The sequence below is a fragment of the Pezoporus flaviventris genome, unplaced genomic scaffold, assembly GCF_033815535.1.
Source record: "Pezoporus flaviventris isolate CSIRO_AGI_PZ_B2104156 unplaced genomic scaffold, CSIRO_AGI_Pfla_v1 ptg000796l, whole genome shotgun sequence".
Taxonomy (NCBI): domain Eukaryota; kingdom Metazoa; phylum Chordata; class Aves; order Psittaciformes; family Psittacidae; genus Pezoporus; species Pezoporus flaviventris.
The window spans coordinates 1-11,279 of NW_026893341.1; the positions used below are offsets into that span (position 1 = coordinate 1).

The 11,279-nt window shown below is 66.2% G+C and overlaps 2 protein-coding genes across 2 annotated transcripts; one reads left to right on the forward strand and one right to left on the reverse strand.

Moving 5' to 3' along the window:
* The first annotated feature begins 1,068 nt into the window (after nt 1-1,068).
* SFTPB (surfactant protein B) lies at nt 1,069-4,322 on the forward strand. The gene is made up of 8 exons (XM_061444314.1): nt 1,069-1,104; nt 1,446-1,535; nt 2,142-2,261; nt 2,928-3,052; nt 3,133-3,232; nt 3,634-3,921; nt 4,049-4,156; nt 4,236-4,322. Exons 2-8 carry the CDS (start codon nt 1,461-1,463, stop codon nt 4,269-4,271), a joined length of 852 nt encoding a protein of 283 aa, XP_061300298.1. The 5' UTR covers nt 1,069-1,104; nt 1,446-1,460; the 3' UTR covers nt 4,272-4,322.
* A 261-nt stretch (nt 4,323-4,583) lies between these two features.
* On the reverse strand, nt 4,584-11,268 carry USP39 (ubiquitin specific peptidase 39). Its single transcript, XM_061444315.1, is given in 14 exon segments — nt 4,584-4,691; nt 4,786-4,872; nt 4,957-5,092; nt 6,480-6,811; nt 7,470-7,537; nt 7,677-7,754; nt 8,342-8,509; nt 8,512-8,566; nt 9,239-9,391; nt 9,468-9,604; nt 10,555-10,649; nt 10,755-10,832; nt 10,916-11,180; nt 11,238-11,268. Coding segments are annotated over 14 exon segments (1,731 nt in total). The 3' UTR covers nt 4,584-4,643.
* Between the last annotated feature and the right edge of the window lie 11 nt (nt 11,269-11,279).

Here is an 11,279-nt window from a genome sequence, read left to right on the forward strand (position 1 = left end):
TCATAGACCCATAGGCCCCATAGCTCCATAGCCCTGTAGGCCCCATAAACCCCATAGCCCTGTAGCCCCATAGCCCCATAGCCCTGTAGCCCCATAGCCCCATAGCCCCATAGCCCCATAGCCTATAGCCCCATAGCCCCGTAGCCCTGTAGCCCCATAGCTCCATAGCCCAATAGCCCCATAGCCCGTAGCCCCATACCTTCATGCCCCCCTATTCCCATATCCCCATGTCCCCATAACCTATATCCGCCTATGCCCCTATCCGCATATCCCCAACCCCATGTCCCATATCCCCACATCCCCCCTATCCCCATATCCCTCTATCCCCATGTCCTGTATCTCCCTATTCCCATACCCTCATATCCCCCTATCCTCATGTCCCTTATCCCCATATGCCCGCATCCCTCTATCCCCCTATCCCCATACCCCCATACCCCCCTATCCTCCTATCCCATATCCGCCCTATTCCCACATCCTCACATCCCCCCTATCCCCATATCCCTCTATCCCCATGTCCCATATCTCCCCTATCCCCTTATCCCTACATCCCCACATCCCCCTATCCCCATATCCCCCTATCCCCATATCCCCCCATCCCCCCATCCCCACATCCCCCCTATCCCCACATCCCCCCTATCCCCACATCCCCCTATCCCCATATCCCCCCTATCCCCTATCCCCATATCCCCCCTATCCCCACATCCCCCCTATCCCCATATCCCCCCTATCCCCCTATCCCCATATCCCCCTATCCCCATATCCCCCTATCCCCACATCCCCCTATCCCACATCCCCCCTATCCCCATATCCCCCTATCCCCACATCCCCCCTATCCCCACATCCCCCTATCCCCGTATCCCCCCTATCCCCATATCCCACATCCCCATGTCCCCACATCCCCCTATCCCCCTATCCCCCTATCCCCCTGTCCCCATACCTCCACACCCCCCTATCCTATCTCTACCCCCCATCCCCCTATCCTATCCCGCCCCCTGCCCCCCCGCTGCCCCCATCCCTATAAGAGGCGGCGGTTCCCGGCTCGGGCACGGCCATGGGGCGAGCCCCGGCCACCGGCGCTGCTGGCGCTGCTCTGCGCAGCCGCAGGTGGGGGGGGGGGGGGTTGGATATGGGGGGCCGGAGTCTGGGTCCCGTTTGGGGTCTTGGGCTGGGGAGGTGTTGGGGGTGCTGGGGGTGTTGGGGGTGTTGGGGGCATTGGGGGTGTTGGGGGGTATTGGGGGTGTTGGGAGGTGTTGGGGGTGTTGGGAGATGTTGGGGGTGTTGGGGGTTCTGGGGGTGTTGGGAGTGTGGGGGGGCATTGGAGGTGTTGGGAGGTGTTGGGGGTATTGGGGGTGCTGGGGGGCATTGGGGGTGTTGGGAGGATTGGGGGTGTTCGGAGGGTGTTGGGGGTGCTGGGGGTCCCGGTGTGGGTCTGACGGTGGCCGCAGGGTTTGGGGTGGTCTATGGGGTGCCCCCCCAACCCGTGCCAGACCGGGGACACGGAGCTGAGCTGCCACGACTGGGACCCCCCCGGCACGGTGAGAACCAGGAGCACCCACAGCACCCAAACAGCACCCACAGCACCCAAACAGCATCCACAGCACCCAAACAGCACCCACAGCACCCAAATAGCACCCACAGCACCCAAATAGCACCCAAACAGCACCCAAACAGCACCCAAACAGCACCCACAGCACCCAAACAGCACCCACAGCACCCAAAATAGCACCCACAGCACCCAAATAGCATCCAACAGCATCCACAGCACCCAAACAGCACCCACAGCACCTAGCACAGCACCTGTGTCCCCACAGATTCCCAGGTCCCCATGAACCCATCATCCCCATGACCCCCTGTGTCCCCACAGCCCCTGCCCCATGTCCCCAAGCATGGCCCCACACACCATTCTGTCCCCACATACCCCATATCTCCATGTCCCATATCCCTGTGTCCCGTATCCCATGCCCCCATACCCCATGTCCCATATCCCATATCTCCATGTCCCCTCTCCATGTCCCCACATCCTAACTCCATATCCCCCTGTCCCAACTCCATGTCCCCATGTCCCACGTCCCCATCCCCACACCCCCCATCCCCATTCCATGTCCCCCGCCCCACGCGCCGCCACCCCGCTCTCCCCACAGGACATGTGTGCCAGCTGCCAGCAGGTCATCGCCCTCCTCATCCGCATGGCCAACGAGTCACCAAGGTGCCCATGGGGACACGGGGGGGGGGCCATAAGGTTGCCAACAGTGCCCATGGCGGTGCCATGGTGCCCATGGTGGTGTCCATAGTGGTGCCACAGTGCCCATGGCAGTGCCCATGGCAGTGCCCATAGGGGTCCCCATGGTGGTGTCGCAGTGCCCATGGTGGTGCCCATGGTGGTGTCGCGGTGCTCATAGTGGTGCCCATGGTAGCGTCACAATGCCCATGGCAGTGCCATGGTGCCCTGGTGGTGCCATGGTGCCCATGGTGGTGTCACGGTGCCCATGGTGTTGTCCATGGTAGCGTCACAGTGCCCATGGCAGTGCCATGGTGCCCGTGGTGGTGTGATGGTGCCCACAGCAGTGCCCATGGTGGTGCCACGGTGCCCATGATGGTGCCCATGGCGGTGTCACGGTGCCCATAGTGGTGGCCATAGTGGTGTCATGGTGCCCATGGTGGTGTCATGGTGCCCATAGCGGTGGCCATAGTGGTGTCATGGTTCCCATGGTGGTGTCATGGTGCCCATGGCGGTGTCACGGTGCCAGCGGTGGCCATAGTGGTGTCATGGTGCCCATGGCAGTGTCATGGTGCCCATGGTGGTGTCATGGTGCCCATGGCGGTGTCACGGTGCCAGCGGTGGCCACAGTGGTGTCACGGTGCTCATGGTGGTACCATGGCGCCCATGGCGGTGCCCATGGCGGTGACGCTCCGGTGTCGTGGCACAGGCTGCGGTGGAGGGGTTCCTGTGGCACGAGTGCGCGGCGCTGCCGGTACCCGCCATGGTGCCGCCGTGCCAGGAGCTGGTGCACCAGTACTGGAGCCTGCTCCTCACCGACATCGAGGGCGCCTCGTGAGTGCCACCCATGGGTGCTGCGGGGCAATGGGGGCACCTCGGGGTGCGGGGGGCTCACTCTCTGCCCCCCCCACCAGAAGCCCTCGGCCCGTGTGCGCCCGCCTGGAGCTGTGCCCGGGGCCGGCGGGGGGGGGCCGGCCCTGGCCCCTGCTGGGGGCGCTGCAGAACCGCCCGCAGGTACCGGGGGTGTCACGGGGGTGCCGGTGGGTGCTGATGGGTGCGGGTGGGAGTGGGTGTGTGGGTACCGGTGGGTGCAGGTGGGTGGGTGCCGATGGGTGGGTGCAGGTGGGTGGGTGCAGGTGTGTGGGTGCGGTTGTGTGAGTGTGGGTATGTGGGTGCTGACGGGTGGGTGCAGGTGGATGGGTGCTGACGGGTGGGTGCTGACGGGTGGGTGCTGGGGTGTGGGTGTTGATGGGTGGGTGGAGGTGGGTAGGTGCGGGGTGTGTGGGTGCTGACGGGTGGGTGCGGGTGTGTGGGTGCTGATGGGTGGGTGGAGGTGGGTAGGTGCGGGTGTGTGGGTGCTGGGGTGTGGGTGCGGGTGTGTGGGTGCTGACGGGTGGGCGCGGGTGCTCCGTCAGGGGTCGCTGCCGGTGCCTCGGTGCTGGCTCTGCCGCTCGCTGGTGGCGCGCCTGGAGGCGGCGGTGCCGCGGGAGCGCGTGGCCGAGGCCGTGTCCGCGCTGTGCCGCGCGCTCCCGCTGGCGGCGGCGGGCGCGTGCCAGTGCCTGGCGCAGCGCTACGCAGCCCTCGCGCTGGAGCGCGCCCTCGCGCGCCTGGGGCCCGCGCTGCTCTGCCGCGCGCTGCTCGGCTGCCGCCAGGAGGCGCCAACGCCGCGGGAAACGCGCGCCCCCGAGGCGGGAACTGACGCGGTGAGCGCGGGAACGCGCGCGCGGAGCGCGGGGACACCCCGATGGGGGGGGGGATGCACCCATGGGGACGGGCCTGACCCCCGTGCCCGGTCCCCGTCCCGTCCCCCCCCACCTCCACCTCCAGCAGGACCTGGTCCCGGTCCCCCCCCTCCTGGAGCTGCCCCCGAAGCCGGGTCCCTGTGTCCTGGGCCCCACTTATTGGTGCTCCAGCCCCACGGCCGCGCAGCGCTGCCAGGTGAGGGGGGGGGGAAAGGGACGGGGAGGGGAGGGAGTGGGGGGGGTTCTGTGCCCCCATCACCCCCTGCTCCCCACAGGCCCTGCAGCACTGCCAGGAGCACGTCTGGCTCTAGGGGACACCCGGAGCCCCCCCCCGGCACCGCAATAAAGCTTCCGCATCGCCCGGCCTCGGTGGCCCCCACGTGTGGGTCTTTGGGGTGACAACGGGGGCGAGGGCACCTCCCACAAACCGCATAAACCACAACCACCCCCCAACCCCCCCAGGCAACCCCAATGAAGAGAAGATGGAAACTGGTTACAAAAATACAGGGGGAGGCATTTAATGGGGGGGGGAGTCCCCAAGGGGGTTCTGGATGACCCCAAGGGGGGGTTCTGGGTGTCCCCAGGGGGGTTCTGGGTATCCCCAAGGGGGTCTTCCTCTGGATGACCCCAAGGGGGGGTCCTGGGTGTCCCCAGGTGGTCTTCCTCTGGGTGTCCATGGGGGCTCAGGCTCCCTGTTGGTTGGTCTCATCCTCTTCACGCCGCTTCCAGATCTGCAGCAGAGCAGAGGGGGATCAGGTGGGGACGAGGGGTCAGTCAGGGGGCGACACGGCCCCCCAGGACCCCCCCACCCCATAATGGTCCCACCTGGATGTAGGCCTCCGAGAGCGTGATCATCTGGGGCAGGATGTCGGTGACCTGCAGGTCCTGCAGCTCGTACCACTTCCCGGTGCCCTGCATTGGGGGGGGGGCACAAAGGGGGGGTCAGTGGGTGCTAGGGGGCAGTGCCCCGGGTCCCCCCCCCCGGTGGGCACTGACGTGGTGCAGGACGTGGATGCGGTAGGAGCCCTCCGTGGGCTTCCCGTCGTGCACGATGTTGGCGACCAGGTCGTAGGTGGTGTTGGGGTGCGCGGACTGCACCTCCTCCGACAGGTACTCGCGCAGGTCCACGTTCCTGCCCCCGCGCCCCGTCAGTGCCCGCGGCGCCCAGAGGCACCCAGAGCACCCGCACAGCACCCACACAGCACCCATACAGCACCCACACAGCACCCACACAGCACCCAGAGCACCCACAGCACCCACAACACACACAGCACCCAGAGCACCCACAGCACCCAGAGCACCCACAACACACACAGCACCCAGAGCACCGCACAGCACCCAGAGCACCCAGAGCACCCACAACACACACAGCACCCAGAGCACCCACAGCACCCAGAGCACCCACACAGCACCCAGAGCATCCACAACACACACAGCACCCAGAGCACACACAGCACACACAGCACCCGCACAGCACCCACACAGCACCCAGAGCACCCACACAGCACCCAGAGCATCCACAACACACACAGCACCCAGAGCACACACAGCACACACAGCACCCGCACAGCACCCACACAGCACCCAGAGCACCCACACAGCACCCAGAGCATCCACAACACACACAGCACCCAGAGCGCCCGCACAGCACCCAGAGCGCCCGCCACAGCACCCAGAGCACCCGCACAGCACCCAGAGCACCCACAACACACACAGCACCCAGAGCACCCGCACAGCGCCCAGAGCACCCGCACAGCGCCCAGAGCACCCGCACAGCACCCATAGTGCACACAGCACCCAGAGGACTCGCTTAGCGCCCAGAGCACCCGCACAGCGCCCATAGCACCCGCACAGCACCCAGAGCACCCGCACAGCACCCAGAGCACTCGCACAGCACCCACAGTGCGCACACAGCACCCATAGCGCACACAGCACCCAGAGCACCCACATAGCACCCATAGTGCGCACACAGCACCCAGAGCACCCCGCACAGCACCCACACAGCACCCATAGTGCGCACACAGCACCCAGAGCACCCGCACAGTGCCCATAGCACACCCACAGCACCCAGAGCACCCACACAGCACCCACTGCACACTTTAGATGCTCCCAAGCCCCTTTAGCTGCTCCCACCCCCTTGAGATGCTCCCAACCCCACTTAGCCACTCCCAAGCCCCCTTTAGATGCTCCCAAACCCCCTTCAGACGCTCCCAAATCCCATTCAGACACTCCCAAACCCTTTTAGATGTTCCCAAGCCCCCTTTAGATGCTCCCAAACCCATTTAGATGCTCCCAAGCCCCCTTTAGATGCTCCCAAACCCCCTTCAGACGCTCCCAAATCCCATTCAGACACTCCCAAACCCTTTTAGATGTTCCCAAGCCCCCTTTAGATGTTCCAAACCCCCCTGAGATGCTCCCAAACCCATTTAGATGCTCCCAAACCCCCTTCAGACTCTCCCAACCCCACTTCAGCCCCTCCCAAGCCCCCCTTTAGGCCGCTGCCAAGCCCCCGGCCTCACGTGATGGGGAAGTTGACGATGGTGGGGTTCTTCTCCACGAAGAAGTTGTTCTTGGTGAAGCGCTTGATGCAGAAGATGAGGTACGGGGGCAGGCGCGTGAGCTGGAAGCGCTTCAGGAAGTTCTCCTTGTAGGTCTTGTACTCCTTCTCGGTGGCGCCGTTGAACTTGGCCAGGATGCTGAAGAGGGGCACCTGGGGGATGATGAGCTGCTCCTTCTCGTCCTTGTAGAGCGGCGCCGTGGGCAGGTCCAGGGTCAGGTACATGAACGTGGACTCCACCATCAGCTCCTGGTACTCGGCCTTGTGCAGCAGCGCCGCCTTCTCCTCGGCCGGCTGCGGGGTCAGCACCCGCCGTGGGGTCAGCACCCGCCGTGGGAGAGCACCCACCACGGGGTCAGCACCCGCCGTGGGGTCAGCACCCACCAAGGGGTGAGCACCCATCATGGGGTCAGCACCCAGTGTGGGAGAGCACCCACCACGGGGTCAGCACCCACCATTGGAGAGCACCCACTGTGGGGTCAGCACCCACCACTGGGAGAGCACCCATCGTGGGGTCAGCACCCGCCGTGGGAGAGCACCCAGCGTGGGGTCAGCACCCAGCATAGGAGAGCACCCATCACAGGGTCAGCACCCGGTGTGGGGTCAGCACCCACCATGGGAGAGCACCCACCGTGGGGTCAGCACCCGCCATGGGAGAGCACCCACTGTGGGGTCAGCACCCAGCACAGGAGAGCACCCACCATGGGGTCAGCACCCACCACGGGAGAGCACCCATCGTGGGGTCAGCACCCATCGTGGGGTCAGCACCCACTGTGGGGTCAGCACCCAGCACAGGAGAGCACCCACCACAGGGTCAGCACCCGCCATGGGAGAGCACCCATCGTGGGGTCAGCACCCGCCGTGGGGTCAGCACCCGCCGTGGGGTCAGCACCCACCCTTGGAGAGCACCCGGCGTGGGGTCAGCCCCCCCCAGAGCCCCCCATGGCCTCACCAGGTCCGGGTGAGGCAGCTTCTTGGTGAAGATGCGCATGGAGCCCTGGAACACGTCGGTGACGATGGCTGCGGGGACACGGGGGGATGTGGGGACATGAAGGGGACACGGGGGGGGACACGGGGGGATGTGGGGACATGAAGGGGACACGGGGGGGGACACGGGGGTCACGGGGGGGCCCAAGGGACCCCATTGCTCTCCACTCACTTTTCTTCTTCCTCTTGGTGCCGCCCAGCGCCGAGTGCAGTGCGTTCAGGAACCAGGACAGGAAATCCACCCCATCCCCTGCGCCACCGGGGGATCAGGGTCCACAGCCCAGCACCCCAACCCCACCCCAGTGCCCCATGTCCCCAGCCCCAGTCCAACGCCCCCGACCCCATTCTGATGCCCCCATCCCAACATCCTCATCCCCATCCCAGTGTCCCCAGCTCCATCTCAACATCCTCAAATCAATGCCCCCAACCCCATGCCAGGATCCTCAACCCCAACCCAATGTCCCCATCCTAACATCCCCAACCCAACATCCCCAGCCCCATTCTGATGCCCCCATCCCAACATCCTCAACCCCTCCCAGTGTCCCCAACACCACCCCAATGCCCCCATCCCAGCACCCTCATCCCCATCCCAGGATCCTCAATACCATCCCAAAGTCCCCAGCCCAACATCCCCAACCCCATTTCGAAATCCCCAACCCAATGCCCCCAACCCCATTCTGATGCCCCCATCCCAACATCCTCATCCCCATCCCAATGTCCCCAGCCCAACATCCCCAACCCCATCCCAACATCCCCAACCCAACGCCCCCAGCCCCATTCTGATGCCCCCATCCCAACATCCTCATCCCCATCCCAGGGTCCCCAACTCCACCCCACCCTGCTTGGTGATCTGGAAGCTCTTCTTGCTGCACAGCACCACGGCCTGCAGCATCTCGTGGGGCGAGACGTGGGCCTTGAAGTTCCGGGGGTTCCAGAGCTTCCGCATGAGCTCCCCGAAGCGCTGCACCAGCAGGAACATGATGTCCCCGGGCGGGCGCTGGATGCTCGGTAGTTCTCCTCCTCCAGGAAGTAGTTCCGCAGCGGCGGCACGTTGGATAACGCCTAGGGGAGAGGAGGGATGGAGCCAGCAACCCCGGAGAGGAGCTGGGATGGAGCCAGCAACCCCGGAGAGGAGCTGGGATGGAGCCAGCAACCCCGGAGAGAAATGGGGATGGAGCCAGCAACCCCGGAGAGGAGCTGGGATGGAGCCATCAACCCCAGAGAGGAGCCAGGATGGAGCCACCAACCCCCGAGAGAAATAGGGATGGAGCCACCAACCCCATAGAGGAGCTGAGATGGAGGCACCAACCCCATAGAGAAATAGGGATGGAGCCACCAACCCCATAGAGGGATCAGGATGGAGCCACCAACCCCACAGAGGAGCCGGGATGGATCGACCAGCCCCACAGAGGAGCCAGGATGGATCGACCAGCCCCACAAAGGAGCCAGGATGGATCGACCAGCCCCACAGAGGAGCCAGGATGGATCGACCAGCCCCACAGAGGAGCCAGGATGGATCGACCAGCCCCACAGAGGAGCCAGGATGGATCGACCAGCCCCACAGAGGAGCCAGGATGGATCGACCAGCCCCACAGAGGAGCCAGGATGGATCGACCAGCCCCACAGAGGAGCCAGGATGGATCGACCAGCCCCACAGAGGAGCCAGGATGGATCGACCAGCCCCACAGCAGGTCCTGGGGGCAGTTTTGGGGGGGGTGTGTGTGTGTGTCTCACCTGCAGGACAGCGTTGGCGTAGTCATTGGCCTTGATGTTGTTGAGCCCCACGATGCCCGGCAGGTACGTGGTGCCATCGTAGGCGCGGGAGAGCTTGGCCTGCTTGTCCAGGCTGGCGATGTGCTGGGCGGTGAAGGTGGGCTTGAGCACGTACTGCGGGGGAAGCGGGCGTCAGGACCGGAGGGGATACGGCGCTGAGCCCCGCTGTGCCCCCCCCAGGCCCTGGCACCGTGATGTCCTCCAGCGAGGAGTCCAGGATCTCGTAGTTGTCGGGCAGGCAGTAGAACTTGAGCGTGTGCAGGTTGAGGAACACGTGGTGGCTCAGCTGCACGCTGTGGATGTAGGCGTGAGAGCGCAGCCCCCGGCCTGCGGGGACACCGGGGAGAGGGGGGGGGAACCGGCATCAGGACATGGAGGAGGGGGGGGGACGGGGACACAACACCAGTATCTGCCCACCCTGAGGGTCCCTGCAGTGCCCCACGTGTGGCCTGGGCAGCTCCTTGGGGCTTGGGGGTCCCCCATGTCTCATGTGGGCAGCAGCACAGCCCATGGGGGTCCCCTATGCCCCTACCCAAGTAACCCGCCTATAGGGGTCCCCTGTGCCCCCCCAGCCCATAGGAGTCCCCTGTGCCCCCCTGAGCACTCCAGCCCATGGGGGTCCCCTTTGGTCCCCCATGAATACCCCAGCCCATAGGGGTCCCCTGTGCCCCCCTACCCTATGAGGGGTCCCCTGTGCCCCCCTTGAGCACCCCAGCCCATAGGGGTCCCCTGTGCCCCCCCTGAGCACCCCAGCCTATAGGGGTCCCCTGTGCCCCCCCACCCCATGGGGGTCCCCTTTGCTCCCCCCTGAACACCCCAGCCCATGGGGGTTCCCTGTGCCCCCCCCAGAGCACTTCCACCCATGGGGGTCCCCTGTGCCCCCCCGAGCACCCCACCCCATGGGGGTGCCCTTTGCTCCCCCCTGAACACCGCAGTCCATGAGGGTGCCCTGTGCCCCCCTGAGCACCCCCACCCATGGGTGTCCCCTGTGAGCCCCCCACCCCATAGGGTGTGCGCTTTGTTCCCCCCCAAGCACCCCCGCCCATGGGTGCCCCCCTGAACCCCCCACCCCATGGGTGTCCCCCATGCCCCCCCCCATTCCCTGTGCCCCCCCCACTCCTGCTACCCTCCCATCCCCATGCCCCCTTGCCCGGTGTCCCACCCCCCCCATCCCCAGCACCCCCCATCCTCACGCCATCACCGCTGCTCTCCCCTTCCCGGTGCCCCCCCCTTGCCCCCCCATTCCCCGTGCTTCCCCCTCCCGCTGCCCCGCTCACCCTGGAAGTACTTCCCGCACACGAGGCACGCGTACACATTGATGTGGGACAGGGAGATGGAGCAGAGCTTCTCGAAGTCGAAGTCCAGCACGCTCCTGGGGGGGGGGGGGAACGAGCTCAATGGGGGGGCACACACCGGGGGGGGGAGGGGGGCACACACCGGGAGGGGGGGGCACCCCAAACCCCCCCCCCCCGCTCACTTATTGATGGTGTCCAGGTAGGGGCAGTGCCGGCTGCGCTGGTCCTCGGGGTCGAAGCGGCCATATGGCCATAGCGCACTGCGGGGAACGAAGGGAAGGGGCTTAACGGGACGGCAGCGCCACCGGCGACGGCGGGGCCCGGGCCCGCTCCCGCTCCGCACCCGTGGGCTCCGGCTCGGGCTCGGAGTCTCCGTCGGGCTCCCGCTCCCGCTTGCCCCGCGCTAGGCCGCTGGCACCGGGCCCCGCTTCCCGCTTGGGCCGGGCGGGATCCGAGGGGAGGTCGAGGCCCGGTTCCGCCGCCTCCCGCCGGCCGCGCTCCCGCTCCGCCTCCCGCCGGCTCCGGCCCCGCTCCGCGTCCGCGTCCCGGCGGCTCCGGGAGGAACCGGAACCGGAGCCGGAACCGGAGCCCGGGCCCCGCCGCTCCCGCTTCCCTCGGCTCGACATGGCGGCGGCAGTGCTACTGCGCATGCGCTTCCGCCCCACCGGGCGGCGCGGCGGCGGCACCACGGCGCATGCGCGTTTCCC

Bases quoted from the DNA above. Each gene is read 5' to 3' on its own strand.
- SFTPB (XM_061444314.1), top strand. From the start codon at position 1,461: ATGGGGTGCCCCCCCAACCCGTGCCAGACCGGGGACACGGAGCTGAGC. The intron at 1,536-2,141 runs GTGAGAACCAGG...CTCTCCCCACAG, and splicing joins ACTGGGACCCCCCCGGCACG to GACATGTGTGCCAGCTGCCA. The intron at 3,922-4,048 runs GTGAGCGCGGGA...CACCTCCAGCAG, and splicing joins CCGAGGCGGGAACTGACGCG to GACCTGGTCCCGGTCCCCCC.